The 21,549-nt window shown below is 39.0% G+C and overlaps 1 protein-coding gene across 1 annotated transcript; it reads right to left on the reverse strand.

The window, feature by feature from the left end:
• Positions 1–16,017: 16,017 nt before the first annotated feature.
• LOC307061603 (actin-related protein 2/3 complex subunit 3-like) lies at positions 16,018–16,748 on the reverse strand. Its single transcript, XM_079716787.1, has one exon. It carries the CDS (start codon positions 16,727–16,729, stop codon positions 16,193–16,195), a length of 537 nt encoding a protein of 178 aa, XP_079572913.1. The 5' UTR covers positions 16,730–16,748; the 3' UTR covers positions 16,018–16,192.
• Between the last annotated feature and the right edge of the window lie 4,801 nt (positions 16,749–21,549).

Here is a 21,549-nt window from a genome sequence, read left to right on the forward strand (position 1 = left end):
AAGATGAAGGAAATTATTATATCAAAGACTAAATTGGAAACACTCTAAACAGGCAAAATTTCTCTCTTTCATTTAAGATAATGACCTACAAGCCACTGCTATACCTAAGCCCTCCAGAACAAAATTGTAATAGCCCATCTTCAATGATAAAAGAAAAAGAAAAAAACATCAGACACTCCAGGGTTGGGTAACCTTGCAAGGATTGCCATAGCTACAGACTCTCTGATTTATGGCAATGTTAGGAATTGGGGCTTTCTCCTTTCTTAAGTGCTACAACATGCTATAAAAGGACACTCTGAATCACAAGGCATGAAACAGCATGTCGAGGGAGGGATATTCCAAGTCAAAAATAATGGTAATAGGCTGGAGTCGGGAAGATGGCGGAAGAGTAAGACGTGGAGATCACCTTCCTCCCCACAGATACACCAGTAATACATTTACACGTGGAACAACTCCTACAGAACACCTACTGAACGCTGGCAGAAGACCTCAAACCTCCCAAAAGGCAAGAAACTCCCCACGTACCTGGGTAGGGGAAAAGAAAAAAGAAAAAACAGAGACAAAAGAACAGGGACGGGACCTGCACCAGTGGGAGGGAGCCGTGAAGGAGGAAAGGTTTCCACACACTAGGAAGCCCCTTCGCGGGCGGAGACTGCGGGAGGCGGAGGGGGAAGCTTCGGAGCTGCAGAGGAGAGCACAGCAACAGGGGTGCGGAGGGCAAAGCGGAGAGATTCCCGCACAGAGGATCGGTGCCGACCGGCACTAACCAGCCCGAGAGGCTTGTCTGCTCGGCCGCCCGGGCGGGCGGGGCTGGGAGCTGAGGCTCGGGCTTCAGTCGGAGTGCAGGGAGAGGACTGGGGTTGGCCTCGTGAACACAGCTGCAAGGGGTTAGTGTGCCACGGCAAGCTGGGAGGGAGTCCAGGGGAAAGTCTAGACCTGCCGAAGAGGCAAGAGACTTTTTCTTCCCTCTTTGTTTCCTGGTGCGCGAGGAGAGGGGATTAAGAGCGCTGCTTAAAGGAGCTTCAGAGACGGGCGCGAGCCCCAGAGACGGGCATGAGACGCTAAGGCTGCTGCTGCCGCCACCAAGAAGCCTGTATGCGAGCGCAGGTCACTATCCACACCTCCCTTTCGGGGAGCCTGTGCAGCCCGCCACTGCCAGGGTCCCGGAATCCAGGGACAACTTACCTGGGAGAACGCACGGCGCGCCTCAGGCTGGTGGAACGTCATGTCGGCCTCTTCCGCCGAAGGCTCGCCCCGCACTCCGCACCCCTCCCTCCCCCTGGCCTGAGTGAGCCAGAGTCCCAGCAGCAGCCGCTCCTTTAACCCTGCCCTGTCTGAGCGAAGAACAGACGCCCTCCCGTGACCTACACGCAGAGGCGTGGCCAAATCCAAAGCTGAATCCCTGCAGCTGTGCGAACAAATAAGAGAAAGGGAAATCTCTCCCAGCAGCCTCAGGAGCAGTGGATTAAAGCTCCACAATCAACTTGATATACCCTGCACCTGTGGAATACATGAATAGACAACGAATCATCCCAAATTGAGGAGCCAGGAGTCAGTGCTGTGCCTCTGAGGTGGGAGAGCCAACTTCAGGACACTTGTCCACAAGAGATCTCCCAGCTCCACGTAATATCAAATGGCGAAAATCTCCCAGAGATCTCCATCTCAACACCAAAACCCAGCTTCACTCAATGACCAGCAAGCTACAGTGCTGGACACCCTATGCCAAACAACTAGCAAGACAGGAACACAACCCCACCCATTAGCAGAGAGGCTGCCTAAAATCATAATAAGTCCACAAACACCCCAGAACACACCACCAGACGTGGACCTGCCCACCAGAAAGACAAGATCCAGCCTCATCCACCAGAACACAGGCACTAGTCCCCTCCACCAGGGAGCCTACACAACTCACTGAACCAACTTTAGCCACTGGGAGCAGACACCAAAAACAACGGGAACTATGAACCTGCAGCCTGCAAAAAGGAGACCCCAAACACAGTAAGATAAGCAAAATGAGAAGACAGAAAAACACACAGCAGATGAAGGAGCAAGATAAAAACCCACCAGACCTAACAAATTAAGAGGAAATAGGCAGTCTACCTGAAAAAGAATTCAGAATAATGATAGTAAAGATGTCCCAAAATCTTGGAGATAGAATAGAGAAAATGCAAGAAACAGTTAACAAGGACCTAGAAGAACTAAAGATGAAACAAGCAATGATGAACAACACAGTAAATGAAATTAAAAATACTCTAGATGGGATCAATAGCAGAATAACTGAGGCAGAAGAACGGATAAGTGACCTGGAAGATAAAATAGTGGAAATAACTACTGCAGAGTAGAATAAAGAAAAAAGAATGAAAAGAACTGAGGACAGTCTCAGAGACCTCTAGGACAACATTAAATGCACCAACATTCGAATTATAGGGGTTCCAGAAGAAGAAGAGAAAAAGAAAGGGACTGAGAAAATATTTGAAGAGATTACAGTTGAAAACTTCCCTAATATGGGAAAAGAAAGAGTTAATCAAGTCCAGAAGGCACAGAGAGTCCCATACAGGATAAATCCAAGGAGAAATACTCCAAGACATATTAATCAAACTGTCAAAAATTAAATACAAAGAAAACATATTAAAAGCAGCAAGGGAAAAACAACAAATAACACACAAGGGAATCCCCATAAGGTTAACAGCTGATCTTTCAGCTGAGATATTCCAGAGATATGATCTCATTTCAGTCTCATAAGATCCTGTAAGGGATGTATTATTTTATTTTTGTTTTATAAATGAAAAAAATTGGCAGAACTAAGACTCAAAGAGATTATTTGGCCCAATTCAGAATGTGATTTAGCTGAGATTCAAACACAGGTTTTCCTGATTCTGTATCCATTTTTCTTTCCTCTGAAACAGCTTAAGTGAAATTCATTACATAGAGTAGGGGAATTAGGAATGCTTTTAAGCACCAAAAAAAAAAAAAAAAAAAAATTGTGGCACAACCTCTTCCTGTATCCAGCATAAAGAGATTCTGCAGAGATATCAGAACCCCAGTTTCCATATACAACAGGGCTAAAGAGCTTTAAATATGAACACTGTTTTAAGGAAGTTCCAGGTGAAGAAACAGATTGAATATTATATTTCCTTGCACAAAGTAAAGTTGAACAAAATTCACAAATTCAGTTCCATGGCCTACTAGTGAGAGTTTACAAATAATTAAGAGATCCCAGAAGACTTTGAAGAATCCAGATACAGTGGGATAGCAGAGTTACATAAGGCATCTGCTGCATAACCATCACTAGCTTGTAGATGTGATGATCTCACTCTGCTTGTTCCCATCTACTTGTGCCAATTTCAAGGTGAACATCTTACCCATCAACCTTGTCCATTCATCTCCCAACTGTTTGATTTTCTTTGCAAAGATGAAGTAACAAGGTGATATTTTATGTTGTCTTTTGTCTTTCATGGGCTCAAAAAACTAGCTCAGTTTGTTCAAATTTTCCATATCTTGAAGGAATGCCTAATGTGGCTTTTGCTGTGGATGGATTTCCTTTTCACAGGTGGCTGGCTTGCTTACCAGCTGTTGTTTGATAGTTATTACAGTTAATTTACTTAGAAAATGAAGGCTTTACTCTGCAGCACAAGAGTATTTTACACTTAGCTGACAAATCCAATGCCCTTCTAATTGCACTGGCATACTCAGACTGCCATGCCTGACCTTACTTATAAATCTCTGGCTCAGAAGTGTAGGCAGTACCCTGGGTTTAGAAACCCCTTAGCAACACACTTGCAATCAGGAGTCATACTAAGGGTTCTATTTCTTCACAACTATAGTTGGAGGGTTACCAGATGAGCATGGGAGAAGACCATTTCAACCTTTGGAAAAGAAATCAGAACACCAAACCCTGACTCATTACGAGGAAGAGAAGTATATCTAATCTATTTTATTGTATAGTAAAATCCCCTCAGATCGTCACAGCTTGCATTCAAGAGCACCAGGTCCTTGGATTCAAGGAGCTTAGGGTACCATGGTGAGAGAGTTACATGGTGAAAGTCAACTCAGTTCTTTTACATTGTTCAATTTCCAGTCAAACAAAAGTTTTGTTTCTGTCATTACTACAATGCAACTGCAATACGTATAGTGTGTTGTCAGGACTGTTAATGAAAGTAGATGAAGAAATTGTCTAAACTGGATGTGTGGAGGAACACCAAGAACCCATGACTCAAAACAAATTTCCTACTCAGATGCTACACTTTTAGAATGTCATTAATTTGTGCGTTTTTTTCTTTGAAGTGTATTTATATTCCCAGGGTGAGCCACATGTTTAAAATATTAATGTGATATTAGATCTTTTCAGATTGCCTTTTTCCTAACAGGAGCAACTCATGGAAATAAGTTTGTATATAATTATTAAGTGAAAAAGATAAATAGAAAATTACATGCATATATATATGTATGTGTGTATGTGTGTATACGATCACAGCTATTTAAGACAAAAATACAGAAACAGATTGGAAGGAAATACAACAAAATAGTAACAATCATTGTTACCAGGAGTGTGGATTCTTATATTTACTGATTCTGAATTTTCCAAATGCTTTATATATTTTTAAAATAAAATTTTAAAACAGTAGGCTCTTGATAAAAATGGTTAGTATGCATTTCATATTATTGAAAAAGGTAAAACGAAACACTGGCACTAAGAACTGGCTCTTAATGCACCCTCGTTGTTCCTCCTCCTATAAGCTGGCTGGTTCTCTGGCAGTTGTTAGCATCCAGGATGTCCTCCCACTTCAACTGCAACTTTGTGGGTAATGTGTTCCCCTGAGCTTGGTCAGCTCTCATGCTCTACAGAGTTATGTGAAGACTTCTCTGTAACTTTCCCCATATCTGTAAGTGCTTAGTTTCTACATGTCACTATCACATTGCTCTGTAAGGGTGAATCAAATTTTGTTGTATTTCCCTGTCCTTTTATTTAAGAAGTGTCTTTCCCAAGGAAAGGTATATGAGTATATTTCCACAAACATCAATCCACTCTTCTTTGTGACATTCATCTCCTGTGGGATTTTGTATCCCTCATCTAGAAACTGTCCCTTAACACATCATGGCATTGTTCTTTTTCATAGTACTATGAGATACTGAAATCGTATGTCAGCCTGTTTTTCTATTTTGTTCCTTCAGCTTTTAAATTTTTTTTCCCAAGGGAAATAGGTGTGAGTGTCTCTTATAAAAGGCATCACAGTGCAAGCCAATTACAGTCTCATAATACATAATACCATGCCTCACACTGGGTTGTTTCCCAAACTAGTGAGCTACTTTTGTTCCATCTGTCTGCCTATAACTTGGTTAAATAATAATAATAAATTAAAAATAAAAATGAGGTCATAGGATAGTAAGGCAAATTCCCTAAAAACCTTAATGTACAAATCAAAGAAGCCTGTTGAGAACTGAATGTTAATAAAATTTTAGAATACTATGCCTTGTTAAAAAATTGTTAGCCAGTGAAACCACATAAATCAGGTGTTTAATTCAAGGGACTCCTTGAGTTAGGTTTAAAAGGAGAGGAAGAAAAACCTATGATTGGCTGTGATTTAAAAGAAATCATACTGGGCATTGTTTAAGATTTGTTACATCTCTCCTGAAAGCTCATAAAGCAATTGATTAACAATATATTTAGCAATTTTCAGAAACCTTGAGGATGTAAAATGTCAAATGTAACCAGAAATCTTATTTTCAGGGAGAATATATATTTCAACATTTCATTAAAAAAAGAAAAACAAGAAATAAACAAAAAAAGTTTCATTAAAATTAGGACAGCAAGGGTGAATTGTATTACAGAAAGACTGTGAATTTGAAAGCAGACATTGTCATCTGGAGTTTGGGATCAGCATCTCAATTTCTCATCTGATTTGTATTAGTCTTCTCAGATGTAGAAAGATTGTGAGGTTAGCTGGGGCTATGTCTTGCAGCTGCTCTGCTTTACTAAGGAGGCTAATCCAAAGAAGCTGAGAGCTGCTTCAGGTCCTTTGGGCAAAGTGGATCTACTGGTTTCACACCACGTTATTGCCTTTCAAAGCTGAATAATGGATTTGCAAGTGGATTTAAGAAAGTTAAGAGGAAACAGAATAACTTCTCATTATAATTTATTCTTATGTCTTTCCCTTTCCATTAACCTATCTCAGGAAATATTAAGCATCATACTTATTTTCATTGACGGCTGGAAATATTTGCTGATTTTCAGAAGTAAAACTACTTACATTTCCATTTTATAATATTGTTTCTATTCATAGACAAATTGTTATGTTTAAAAATATTTTGATGGTATGAGCTTAACATTGACAAATATACTTAATACAAGATAAAAAATACTCTATTTAAATTAGACACCAAAGCGATGATGTTAGACTTTGAAAGAGACTCTCATTTTAAATGTAGATCCTGTATTATTCCCTATTGATACATGAAAGCTAACAGATGGTATTAGTTCTCAGGAACAATTGACAAGTGTGATATTTGTTTTTCCTTTTCCATTTTAAAGGGGCTATAGGAATATATTTTTAAAAATTATTTTTCCTTTTGTTATATAAAACTTTCCTACTTTGAACTTACCCAATTCAGCATGGCTAGTTGAAAAGTAAAAGATGCAGGGATTCAGTTACTCATTTGTTTTTTGTTATACCTAACAATTACTTTGAATTCTTTATACTTCCACAGTTTTCTTCTGGTTTGACTGTTCAGGAATCAAGTAAATACTGTTTGGATCTATATGGTATCTATCTCCCTTTACTGTCTTTTACCCCACATCAAATTTGAGTTAAAAAGCAGGTGGTATCTATTATGTATGCCTCCTCCCTTCCCTGAAATCACTTCCTTGTGTTCCTGGGTAACATAAATTAAAACTAAGACCATTGGCCTGCAGGAACATAAGAGATTTCATAGTCCTCATGGTCAAGACTGACCCAAGAAGTTAGAAGCTTCCAAAAGATTTCATATGCTTCCAAATTAAAATAAGGAACCAAGTTTTCTCCTACCAGCTACATCTTCTCCCAGCCTCAGCATCACACCATAATCACCCATATCCATAGACAAGTAGGGGAAAAGTGAAGCAGACAATAGCAGGTGGGAAGAAAATGATTCATCAGGCTTGCATTCTATTCTTTCCTTACATGGGAGTAGGAAAGCACCCCCAGAAAAGAAGAGAGGTGACCTTGTCAAATTCCTTTCTAAGCTTGTAAATGATAGGCCTCTAGTCAAATATACAAGTAGTATTTCCTAGAAAGCCTTTATGGATAGAATGCTTCTAGCAGGATGTACCTGCTCTGTCTAGGATCACCTATGGAAAAACACAAATAAATAAAAATAAAGAAAACCCAGGAATCTATGAATAAAGAGAAATAACATGTAATCTACATAATTATAATTATGTATACAGAGAAGTAGCATAACTGAAGCAATCCCTTTTGGGTATGTGATTTAGCCACACACATCACTCAGAGAGGTCATATGTTAAACCTTGGCCAGAGCACGCGACCGAAAAGGGACCTGGGGAATGACATCAGCTATGCCAGTCCCCTTCCTGCTTCACTATTCTTTAAGACTACTGTATCTTTGAAGTTATTAGTAAAGCTGACACAAGATAAGATCTCTCACTCTCATAAGTTTGATTTAAAATCAGATCTGTTGTTATCTCAAGAGAAATAACTCATGGCTGCCCCCTTTTGTCCTGAGAGGTCTCTGATCCTATATTGTCCATTTGAGTTTCAACATTTTATGATTCCCAACATTCATCCACAAACCCTCAGAATTCTGGATTTTAGCAGACATTTTGGCACCCTATTTTAAAACCCCACATATCCAATTTCTGGATTTTTATGTACCAGAGCCTGAAAAACATATATCGTTGCATTTTACCGCCAAGCCTACATTTGTTGAGAATTCCGGCTAAACCAAGGTCTTAAATTATGTCTGTTTTATACAGATATTCTACTGCAATTAGAACAAAGAAGATAATAGTCATCCATAACTTTTCTGCCTTTGATAGCACTCTTCCAATGAAAGGACAAATGTTTCTGCCCCTACTATTCCTAATTTTATTTTAATATTAGAGTTCGATGCAATTAACATTCTAACTGATAATTTTATATCAGATATAAGCTTAGTAAATCAAATATTAGTCATTTTGAGTGTTAATAGAATAGCAATATGTTAAAATTTAGATACTCAATTATTCATAAAGCATTTATTTTTTCTACTATGTGGCAGATGTGGTACTATGCTAAAAGCTATGGCAAATATAAAATATTATCATGATTCTTTCTTGGAAGAGTGTTTAATATGTACAGAGAGTAAATCCAGTAACCAGGTAATTAAAATAAAATGTGACAAATGTTAGATTAAGTGTTGAGTGCTACAGAAACACAGAGAAAGAACTGATGAGCTGGAAGGAGGAGTCAATAAGATTCCTCTGAATGGGTGGCTGTTCGTCTGAGAATTGAAGACCGAATAGGAAGTCAGGTCATTAGGTGCAGGAGGATGGAAAGGGCATTTCACTGAGAGGAAAAAGCAGGCATGCAAGCAGAGCATGAAAGATGGTAACTGTTCAGAAACAGATAAGAGAGTGTATGGAGTGACTGGAAGACAAAGGATGTGCTGGAGTACCACCAGTCTCTTGTAGGATACCATTTTAGAAGCTATTGCAGTGGCTCTGGCTTGAGATTTGATGGACTCAATTAAGGCGGTGGCAGAGAATTTTTTTAAAAAAGAAAGAGAAAAACAGAAGATGTTCAGTAGGTTTATTGAGTTTGCTATGAGTGAAAAATAAAAGAATAATATTTATACAATAGAATCTTACTCAGGCATAAAAAAGAATGAAATAATGCCATTTGCAGCAACATGGATAGACCTAGAGATTATCATACTGAGTGAAGTAAACCAAAGACAAATATCATATGATATCACTTATATGTGGAATCTAAAAAAAAAAAGATACACATGAACTTATTTGCAAAACAGAAACAGACTCACAGACTTAGAAAGCAAACTTATGGTTACCAAAGGGAAGAAGTGAGGGAGAGGGATAATTTAGGAGGTTGGGATTAACATACATACACTACTATATAAAAAATAGATAATCAACAAGGACCTACAGCACAGCACAGGGAACTCGACTCAATACTGTGTAATAACCTACATGAGAAAAGAATCTAAAATAGAAAAGATATATGCATATGTATAACTGTATCACTTTGCTGTACACCTGAAACTAACACAATATTGTAAATCAACTATCCTCCAACATAAAATAAAAATCTTTAAAAAATGATTTTAAAAAAATTTTTAAATAAAATAATAAAGGAGGATTTGTAGGAGTAGCAGGCCTCTAGGCCTTTGGGTTTAACAATCTGGTGATGAGATCAGCTTGCATAAGGATTACAGGAAGAAAAGCAGGTTTGTTGAGAGCCAGACACAGACCACGATTTCAACCCACTGAATTCCTCCCAGTTCTCGGAATAAACTAAAATTTTGTATAGGCCTCTGAGACCTCTGTCCATTCTATTCCCTCTGTCTGGGATGCACTACCACATTTTACCCTTCTTCATGACAAAATTCCTCAGGGCTTTCAGACACAGACCAAATATTATCTTGCAAATATTTCACAGGGGAGTAAGCATTTTATTGCTTATATACCTTCCTCTATTATGTACCTTCCTCACATGCCGTCATTATTTCTTAGCTTTTCTTCTTCCTCCACTCAAACTATAAGGTACTCCAGGGCAGAAGCTATGCTCATTCCTTTAAACTCTGCACCTATCACAAAATAAGCACATGAGCATTAGTTTTTGTTTCTGGTGTTTGTTATGCCTTTTCTAAATTAATGTTCACCGTACCAAAATTGGTTAACTCCAAATTATGTTTTGTGCAAGCAGAAAATGCTGCATACATCTTAAGAATCAGGTATAGGCATGGTTATTCACCTTTGCCTGTAAATAATGTCACATGTTTTCTTGTGTGCATGTAAGCATACAGTTAGTATACATTTATGTACATTCACTAGCCAGGATAAAAACTATAATAATAACAACAACAAAACAACAATAATAATAATTCATTTGATGCTTCTCTGAACACTCAAAACATTTGAAAAGAAAATTAGTTGCTGTTGTTGGCATATGATGTCTGAATTTTTATGATTCTAGTCAGTCAGTGAATCAGGAATCAATGAATTTGTCACTTTCTATTTTCTAGCTTGGTTGCTTTTGTGCACCATCATTCCACCAATGTCAAGTGTTAATGCAATTGACTGGTAGTATGTACAAAATAAACTCTCTCTCTCCTTTTTTTAGTAGACTGTGGTTTTAAGAGCTAAACTGAAAATCTTTTTGATCTAAACAGTTCTAATTACCTTGCTTTAAAAAAGTGTCCCTTTAGTTGATTACCTTTCTAAGCTATCTCACTAGGAACATGGCATTCTTTTTTTTTTTTTTCACTAGGCTCTGTTTCTTTCAACTACTTCCCAGAACTCCCAATGAAGTATAAAAACCCAATAGTGTACAAAAACTTTGCAATTTCCACTGGGTTCAATTCCAAATAAATCAAATTTTGAGGTCAGTCCTAAGGGCTACATGATATGTCCACATTAGAGCAAAGTAATAAGTGAACCAAAAACATCAACAGCTCACAGAATCATAAGCGTGGAGAATTAGGGAAAGGGGAACTTTTCCTGAAATGCTTCTAATCAGAATATGAACTCTAATGACCATGTTTATATTAACTTCCAGCAGAGATGGCCACCCAGGCTGGAGTATTTTCCTGCTACTGCGTGCTCAAAAAAAGATTTCTGTGTTTTGAAGCAATTTAACCATCACATTCATGGCTGCAGCTTCTTGTTGCTTTATTTTTATAAAAAAGCAGTTCTTTTGGTGTTTGGTGTTCTTTACTGTTTAGACATTCTGTCAAAAGGATTTTTTCAGTAAAGAAGTCAGTGGATACTGTGTGCCATTGCTCCCACACTCATTTGAAAGCTAACAGGGAGTTTTAGGGCTTTCATTCACTCTCAAGCACCATTACTGCTGAGTACATTAAATAATACCCCCTTTTTAGTGCATTTTCAATCTGAAAGAGAAATATTGGATTTTAATATGTGATGTGCACTTGTACTGAAAATTTTTCTTTAAAAAAATCACTCAAAAGTTCAAAATTATAAATTGCTGAAAACTGTTTTATCAATATTGTTTTGAAGCAACCAAGGATTTCAGGTCATAAAAATGTTGGAAATTTCCATTATGAGGCCTTGTGTGTTTCTTCAAGTAGTTTTCCCTAATGAAGTGGGATACTCAGTGTTCTTAGAAAATTTCAACATGATGTAATTTCCTAAGGGATTTCCAGATAATCACAACTAACCCTAAACCAAATGCAAATTTCCCAAGGCAGTTTTATATCATGGTGCATCTCCCAGATTTAGGCCTGTCCAATCAGAGTTCGAGCCCGGATGTTCTGGGTACCTCTAAAGGGCAGTGCCCATCAAGGATGTCACTGTGATAACATCAGGCTTCCCTTCTTAATGGGTGGCTCAAGGATGTTCCCAGAATTGAAAGTCACATTCTTGAAAAGTCTCTATTTTTTCCCCCTAGCAATGCCAGTCAGGTAACATTAACTTATTGTTAGACAAGAAATTGATAAACAGACAACCAGTTTTACTTACCTAGGATTAAGAAGGAAAGTAACTTTTCATATAACATACCAGAAGTCATGTGAAGCACTTTATATGTTTAATCCTACCAAGAATCCTAAAAAGAAGTCAACATTACTTCCATTTTTCATATGAGGAAATCCCTAATCATAGAAGAGAATATCCTAAATATGATAGCTGCTTGCTTTGTATATTGTTTCATTTTTTAAATACTCTAAACAAAGAGAGATCCTTCAAAGAATTCACAGCTGTTCATGTCACTCATCTATTATAGTGATTTACTGCTTTTCATAAAATGATGAAGTCCAAACTCCTAACCTGATACTGAGGCTCTCTCTACCATCTCTCCATAAGCCACATTCCTTTCTTCTCTCTAATGTTCCAGATAATGCCTTCTGCTTCCAGCTCTCCCAACGTGCTGGTTCCTTCCTACCCTAAGCAGCATATGCTGTCCTTTCCATTCAGGAAGATCTCTCCAGTCATCTCCACTCCCAATTCATCAGGCTAACTGTTACTCATTCTTTAATTCTTGGAATAAATAGCACTTCCTCAGACAGTTTGAAACTATAATTTCTGCAAGACTATTGAAATATATTTTGGTACTATGAGGGCAGGTACTAAATCTTGTTATACATTGTATAACAAGATGCCCTCAAAACATCCTCTATTTAGTCCCCTGAGTATGTATTTCCATTTCAATTAACTTTTTTAATCATATACTTTTCATATCACCTATAACCACAAGGTTTAAGGGGGCATGAGCTATCTGCTTCATTTACTGTTGTACCCACATGACCTAGTGGCACATAGTAGGCATGCAGTAAATATTTGTTGAATGAATAAATGACTTTCCCACATAATTAGCTTCCCATTTCACTTCAAAAAAATCTTAGGGGAGTTTACTCCGAGTTAATGTTTCCAAGGATTTTTTTTTTCAGTTTTCTTCCATATCTTAAAAGCACTTACTTGCCTTTCTATGAAATATGGGAACGCACAAGGTTGTAACATGTTAAAAAAATAAAATAAATAAAAGACTGTTGTTTTCACTCTTGAGGCCCCCGACTACATTTGCTTCTGTACATCTTAATATTGATTATATAATTTAACCGCCATTCAACAAGACATCATTTTGCTTCTTGACACTCTCATTTAATACACATGTGTTGTTTAATATAAATATGTACTCTGGCGAGTTATGAAGAAAATTTGAGGTTGAGTAAAAAGAAATCCATCTACCAAAAGCATAGCCTTACATTCATTCCACTACTAAAATTGTATTAAATGTAAATAAAAATGAAATACATGTATTTGAGTTTCTTTATAAAAGAAGAAGAGCACATGTTCTGGTTTTACAATTTCTATCTTGTGTGGCCCCTTTGCATCACTAAACACCGTTGATAAGTCCTTTCTTAAATCTCCTCTCTGAGTTTCAATGACACAAAGCTTTTTCTCCTAATTGCCCTCCTTTTTCTCTTATTGTTCCCCATCACTCCGTTTTCTGGCTTCTCTTCAACTATATGTTCCTTAATCAAGCATATATTAAAAGGTCATTATGTATCTTGTGCTGAGCTTCACGCTGGAAATATGATGATGAGGAAGACAAATACAGTCCTTATCCTCATAAATCTTACTCTCTTTTCATCTCACTAAATCACTTGAAGAGTATCAACACAATTTTTGCAAACATCTATATGTTGATAACCCAAAACCTGTATCTAGCAGACTGCTCTCCTAAGCTCAAGGTTCACATAACTACCTGTGTAATTGGGTATAACTACCTATATGTCTCACAGGCACCTCAGACTCAGCACGCCCAAACTGAACTTGTCATTCTCCTCCTAAAACATATTCATACTCTAATTTCTAACTGCATAATGCTTCCTGTCTCCCAGTCTCGCAAACAAGGAACATGGAATTCATTTTGACTTTCCCTCTCCTTTATTCTTCAAATGCAACTGGTCCTCAAGCCCTATCTGTCCCACTGTCACTGTCCTAATCTAAACTCTCTTCACCTCTCTTCTGTATTACAATATTTACCTAATAACTGGTCCTCTCTTTTTCATTTCTTTTTATCTCTAGTCCATTTATCACACTGCCACCTAAGTGGTATTTCTAAAAATTCAAATACAGCCCATGCTTAAACCCACTGATCACTTTTCATTCGCTAAGCTTTGTAGCATGATATGTGTCCTTATCTGATCAAAAGTTGCCTCTCCAGCTCTTTATCCATTATATCATATAAAGGTCTCTCAATGAGACATACTATTTTAGATTTCTGTACTTTTATAATGCCTTCCCTCTGTCAGAAATACCTTTCCCACCTTGTCCATCAGTCAAACTTAACCACTAGAATTCATATTAGACACATTTTCTATGAAGCCTTCACTGAGCTCTTCAGAAAATGCTCTGCCACCAAAAATTTTTACAAACCTAGAACACAGTATTTTCTTCTGCAATTATAAATTTACACATTTAGCTCCTCTAACTGTAAACATATTTAAACTTTAGGACCTAGCACCATGAACCATAGCACATAATGGCTCCTCAACAAATGGTTGTGAAATGAGTGAATTAATGACCATAAATAAAGTAATAAAAGAGTAGAGTTCTCTTCTGACAAAAAGTTCCTGCAAATGAAAAGTCAACTAGGGAAGTAAAATTGGTATCACTAAACCATATTTATGGTAATTCAATCTAATATTTTATTAACTATTATAAACTAGAAGAGAAGAAGCTGGGGAAAAGGTTTTCACTTGTGTCCAGGAGGGAAATAGGTCAGGCTTTGGTATTATCATATATTAAACTTTGGTATTTTGCTTCCTAAATGCCACCTACCTCCTACCGTAGTCTCTGAATGATTAGGTATTTTATTGAATTACTGTGTTCTTGACTGTACTTTGTTATTGCTTATCTATATATTCCTTAGCCACAACTTGAGACTGATTCTTTTTTTTTCTTCCAGTTTTATTGAGATATGATTGACATACAGCACTATATAAGTTTAAAGTGTACAGCACAATGATTTGACTTACATACATCATGAAATGATTACCACAATAAGCTTAGTGAACATCCATCATCTCATACAGACACAAATTAAAGAAACAGAAAAAATATATTTTTCCTTGATATGAGAAATCTTAGTATTTATTCACACTTTTTTTTAACATCTTCATTGGAGTATGATTCCTTTACATTCGTGTGTTACTTTCTGCTTTATAACAAAGTGAATCCGCTATACATATACATATAACCCCATATCTCTTCCCTCTTGCATCTTCCTCCCTCCCAACCTCCCTATCCCACCCCTCTAGGTGGTCACAAAGCACCGAGCTGACCTCCCTGTGCTATGTGGCTGCTTCCCAGTAGCTATGTATTTTATGTTTGGTAGGGTATATATGTCCTTGCGACTCTCTCTCTTCGTCCCAGCTTACCCTTCCCCCTCCCAGTGTTCTCAAGTCCATTCTCTACGTCTGTGTCTTTATTCCTGTCTTGCCCCTAGGTTCTCCAGAACTTTTTTTTTTTTTAGATTCCATATATATGTGTTAGCATACGGTATTTGTTTTTATTTTTCTGACTTAGTTCACTCTGTATGACAGCCTCTAAGTCCATCCACCTCACTATAAATAACTCAATTTCATTTCTTTTTATAGCTGACTAATATTCCATTGCATGTATGTACCACATCTTCTTTATCCATTCATCTGTCGATGGAAAATTAGGTTGCTTCCATGTCCTGGCTATTGTAAAGAGAGCTGCAATGAGCATCGTGGCACATGACTCTTTTTGAATTATGGTTTTCTCAGGGTATATGCCCAGTTGTGGGATTGCTGGGTCGTGTGGTAGCTCTGTTTGTAGTTTTTGAAGGAACCTCCATACTGTTCTCCATAGTGGCTGTATCAACTAACATTCCAACCAACAGTGCAAGAGGGTTCCCCTTTTCCACACCATCTCCAGCATTTATTGTTTGTAGATTTTGTGATGATGGCCATTCTGACTGATGTGAGATGATATCTCACTGTAGTTTTGATTTGCATTTCTCTAATGATTACTGATGTTGAGCATCCTTTCATGTGTTTGTTGGCAATCTGTATATCTTTTTTGGAGAAATGTCTATTTAGGTATTCTGCCCATTTTGGGGTTTGTTTGTTTTTTTGATATTGAGCTGCATGAGCCGCTTGTAATTTTGGAGATTAATCCTTTGTCAGTTGTTTCATTTGCAAATATTTTCTCACAGTCTGAGGGTTGTCTTTTTTTTGTTGTTGTTAGAAAATTTCTTTATTATTACTCATTAATCACCAGCTTAATACTGCAGAAATTTCAAACCACCTGTCAACAACTCATTCTTCCCCACCCCACAGCCCCAAATTCTTGATAAAGAGCTCTTCAAGTAAAGACACACTCTCTTCTCTCCTCTGTATAAAACTTTACGAAATAAAGGCAAAGAACTGTGTACATCTTGCTGTAAATGCTGCCCACAGCTGTGGAGACAGTGTCTGCCCAAGGCTCCCTTTACTGTCCAGGTCCTGAAAGACTCTTGTTCATGAATTGTCTCTTCACAAAGCAAGTCCACCACTTGCTGGGTTTACCATTCTGAGGGTCAAAAACTTTCTCACAAAGTCTCAGTCCAGTCTCTTGCCTCAGCTGTTGTAAGTAGGCCCTCATCACTTCATCTTCCTGTTTGTTTGCAGATTTGGTGTAAATTGCATTAAGTGGAAAACCAGGCTCTCCAGGAATGGGAAAATTAGTGATTCCCAGTGTATACATTTCTTTCTCGCCTTGGCTTTTAGAATTGCACTTTTGGAGTTTCTTTAGACACTCAGAAATGTAGAGAGTTATATATATCAAGGTCCTATCAGCTTCATTCTTAATTTCATAGTTTTTGAAGAAGACATTGGCCTTGAAGTAATAGCTAGCTTCATCCACAATATCTGTATCTTTTGTCTCTCTAGGGGCGGGTCCTTTGAACTGACTTCTGATAGGCAACAGTGCCATGTTTCCAATGAGTTTCGTGTCAGGGTCCATGAGGGAAGAGTGGTAAGCCGGCATCTTGGAGGCGCCCGGGTTTCAACCCAGATGAGAAGGATCTGGTTAGAGCGCGGCACTTCCGGTCTGGCCGAGGGTTGTCTTTTCATCTTGTTTATGGTTTCCTTGACTGTGAAAAAGCTTTTAAGTTGCATTAGGTCCCATTTGTTTATGTTTGTTTTTATTTCCAGCTCTCTAGGAGGGGGGTCAAAAAGGACCTTGCTGTGATTTATGTCACAGAGTGTTCTGCCTATGTTTTCCTCTAAGAGTTTTATAGAGTCTGGCCTTACATTAAATAATCCACTTTGAGTTTATTTTTGTGTATGGTGTTAGGGAGTGTTCTAATTTCATTCTTTTACATGTAGCTGTCCAGTTCTTCCAGCACCACTTATTGAAGAGGCTGTCTTTTCTCCATTATATATTCTTGCCCCCTTTATCAAAAATAAGGTGACCAAAGGTGTGTGCGTTTATCTCTGGGCTTTCTATCCTGTTCCATTGATCTATATTTCTGTTTTTGTGGCAGTACAATACTGTCTTCATTACTGTAGCTTTGTAGTATAGTCTGAAGTCCAGGAGCCTGAATCCTCCAGCTCTGTTTTTCTTTCTCAAGATTGCTTTGGCTATTCGAGGTCTTTTAGGTTTCCATACAAATTGTGAAATTTTTTGTTCTAGTTCTGTGAAAAATGCCATTGGTAGCTTGATAGGGATTGCATTGAATCTGTAGATTGCTTTGGATAGTATACTCTTTTTCACAATGTTGATTCTTCCAATCCAAGAACATGGTGTATCTCTCCATCTATTTGTGTCATCTTTAATTACTTTCATCAGTGTCTTATAGGTTTCTGCATACAGGTCTTTTGTATCTTTACATAGGTTTATTCCCAGGTATTTCATTCTTTTTGTTGCAATGGCAAATGGGAGTATTTCCTTAATTTCACTTTCAGATTTTTCATCTTTAGTGTATAGGAATGCCAGAGATTTCTTTGCATTAATTTTGTAGCCTGCTACTTTACCAAATTCATTGATTAGCTCTAGTAGTTTTCTGGTAGCATCTTTAGGATTCTCTATGTAGAGTATCATGTCAACTGCAAACAGTGACAACTTTACTTCTTCTTTTCTGATTTGGATTCCTTTTATTTCTTTTTCTTCTGTGATTGCTGTGGCTAAACCTTCCCAAACTATGTTGAATAATAGTGGTGAGAGTGGGCAATCATGTCTTGTTCCTGATCTTAGTGGAAATGGTTTCAGTTTTTCACCATTGAGAATGATATTAGCAGGGAGTTTGTCATATATGGCCTTTATCATGTTAAGGTAAGTTCCCTCTATGCCTACTTTCTGCAGGGTTTTTATCATAAATGGGTGTTGAATTTTGTCAGAAGCTTTTTCTGCATCTGTGGAGATGATCATATGGTTTTTATTCTTCTATTTGTTAATATGGTGTATCACATTGATTGATTTGCATATATTGAAGAATCCTTGCATTCCTGGGATAAACCTCACTTGATCAGGGTGTATGATCCTTTTAATGTGCTGTTAGATTCTGTTTGCTAGTGTGTTGTTGAGGATTTTTGCATGTTTGTTCATCAGTGATATTGGCCTGTAGTTTTCTTTCTTTGTGACATCTTTGTCTGGTTTTGGTATCAGGGTGATGGTGGCCTCATAGAATTGAGTTTGGCAGTGTTCCTCCCTCTGCTATATTTTGGAAGAGTTTGAGATGGATAGGTGTTAGCTCTCCTCTAAATGTTTGATAGAATTCACCTGTGAAGCCATCTGGTCCTGGGCTTTCGTTTGTTGGAAGATTTTCTTTTTGTTTTTCTTTTTCTTTTTTTTTTTTTTTGCGGTATGCGGACCTCTCATTGTTGTGGCCTCTCCTGTTGCAGAGCACAGGCTCCGGACGCACAGGGTGAGTGGCCATGGCTCACGGGCCCAGCCGCTCGGTGGCATGTGGGATCCTCCCGGACCGGGGCATGAATCCGTGTCCCCTACATCAGCAGGCGGACTCTCAACCACTGCGCCACCAGGGAAGCCCTGTCTTCTCATTTTGCTTAACTTACTGTGTTTGGGGTCTCCTTTTCACAGGCTGCAGGTTTGTAGTTCCTGTTGCTTTTGGTGTCTGCCCCCAGTGGCTAATGTTGGTTCAGTGGGCTCTGTAGGCTTCCTGGTGGAGGGGACTAGTGCCTGTGTTCTGCTGTATGAGGCTGGATCTTGTCTTTCTGGTGGTCACTCCCACATCCGGCGGTGTTTTCTGGAGTGTCTGTGACCTTATTATGATTTTAGGCAGCCTCTCTGCTAATGGGTGGTGTCATGTTCCTGTTTTGCTATTTGTTTGGCATAAGATGTCCTGCACTGTAGCTTGCTGGTCGTTGAGTGGAGCTGGGTCTTAGCATTGAGATGGACATCTCTGGGAGAGCTTTCACTACTTGATGTTACATGGAGCTGGGAGGTATCTGGTGGACCAATGTCCTGAACTCCGCTCTCCCACCTCAGAGGCACAAGCCCGATGCCTGGCCACGGCACCAAGACCCGGTCATGCACATGGCTCAGAATAAAAGGGAGAAAAAAAGGAAGAAAGAAAAAAATAAAATAAAGTTATTAAAATAAAAAATAATTTTTAAAAAAGAATTTTAAAGTAATAAAAAAAAGTAAGAAATAAAGAAGGGAGCAACCAAACCAACAAACAAATCCACCAATGATAACAAGAGTTAAAAACTATAGTTAAAAAAAAAAATGAAAAACTGACAGAACCCTAGGACAGATGGTAAAAGCAAAGCTATACAGACAAAATCACACACAGAAGCATACTCATACACACCCACAAAAGATAAAAAGGAAAAAAATATATATATATCGTTGCTCCCAAAGTCCACCTCCTCAATGTGGGATGATTCGTTGTCTATTCAGGTATTCCACAGATGCAGCGTACGTCAAGTTGATTGTGGAGATTTAATCCGCTGCTCCTGAGGCTGCTGGGAGAGATTTCCCTTTCTCTTCTTTGTTCGCACAGCTCCCGGGTCTCAGCTTTGGATTTGGCCCTGCCTCTGCATGTAGCTCGCCGGAGGGCGTCTGTTCTTCGCTCAGACAGGACGGGGTTAAAGGAGTGGCTGATTAGGGGGCTCTGGCTCACTCAGGCCGGGGGGATGGAGGGGTAAGCTTGCAGGGCGAGCCTGCAGCGGCAGAGGCCGGCGTGATGTTGCACCAGCCTGAGGTGCACCGTGTGTTCTCCCGGGGAAGTTCTCCCTGGATTATGGGACCCTGGCAGTGGCGGGCTGCACAGGCTCCCGGGAGAGAAGGTGTGGATAGTGACCTGTGCTCGCACACAGGCTTCTTGGTGGTGGCAGCAGCAGCCTTAGCATCTCATATCTTGTCTCTGGGGCCCGCACTGTTAGCCGCGGCTCGCGCCTGTCTCTGGAGCTCCTTTAAACAGTGTTCTTAATCCCCTCTCCTCGCGCGCACCCTGAAGCAATGGTCTCTTGACTCTTCGGCAGCTCCAGACTTTTCCAGGACCCCCTTCCGGCTAGCTGTTGTGCACTAGCCCCTTCAGGCTGTGTTCACACCGCCAACCCCAGTCCTCTCCCTGAGATCCGACCGAAGCCCGAGCCTCAGGTCCCACCCCGCCCGCCCCGGCGGGTGAGCAGACAAGCCTCTCGGGCTGGTGAGTGCCGGTCGGCACCGATCCTCTGTGCTGGAATCTCTCGGCTTTGCCCTCCGCACCCCTGTTGCTGCGCTCTCCTCCGTGGCTCCAAAGCTTTCCTCCTCCGCCACCCGCAGTCTCCGCCTGCAAAGGGGCTTCTAGTGTGTGGAAACCTTTCCTCCTTCACGGCTCCCTCTCACTGGTGCAGGTCCCGTCCCTGTTCTTTTGTCTCTGTTTATTCTTTTTTCTTTTGCCCTACCCAGGTACGTGGGGGAGTTTCTTGCCTTTTGGGAGGTCTGAGGTCTTCTGCCAGCGTTCAGTAGGTGTTCTGTAGGAGTTGATCCTCATGTAGATGCATTTCTGATGTATTTGTGGGGAGGAAGGTGATCTCCATGTCTTACTCTTCCGCCATCTTGAAGCTCCTCCTATCAGTATTTACTCTCTTAACTTTCATATATAGCATATAGCAGTGTCAATTATATTTATCATATACATTACATCCCTAGTACTTACTTATAACTGTAAGTTTGTACCTTTTGACTCCCTTTATCCAATTCCCCTTGCCACTGCCCCCACGTCTGATTCTTGACTATTGCTTTACTTGACCTTAAATTATAGCAGAGGATATCATTGTTTGGCTACCCAAAGTCCATCCCTCTCTCTTCTTTCAAACATGGGGAAGCTTATGGAAAAGTTTCCTCAGTGGTAAAAGTAGATATCCAGAAAGATTTGCTCCTTCTTCTTCTAATGGAGATATATATGAATATTTTCATGTATGAGATAATTGTTTCTATCTGAACATTTTTTTCAAGATTCAATTTTCTGGAAGACATGAATCATTTTCTGTTACTGTTAATAACATTATAGTCTTTTCCATAAAGATGATGATGGCACAATTTTAAGAATCTTTAACTACTATTTATAAAACAATTGTGTGTTTGTTTTCTTGTCCAAAAGTTACAACTAGAATATTTTTGCTTTTGCAGTTGATGTTATTTGTACAGAGAAAAAATCATAGCTAGTAAGTTCTTAATGATTTTCTACAAAAAAAGTGATTTTATTTCACTTTGGGAAAAGGAAAACTGGGAGTCATGCTGATTACATTTTGCTTTGGAATTTACTTCTCTTGGAAAATTCATTATTGTGAAGGCAATCTTATTCTGGTACATGTGACAGAAACACAAAAATGCTAAGGTTCTCAATATTAGTTAAA

This window comes from Hyperoodon ampullatus (assembly GCF_949752795.1).
Source record: "Hyperoodon ampullatus genome assembly, chromosome: 12".
Taxonomy (NCBI): Eukaryota; Metazoa; Chordata; class Mammalia; order Artiodactyla; family Ziphiidae; genus Hyperoodon; species Hyperoodon ampullatus.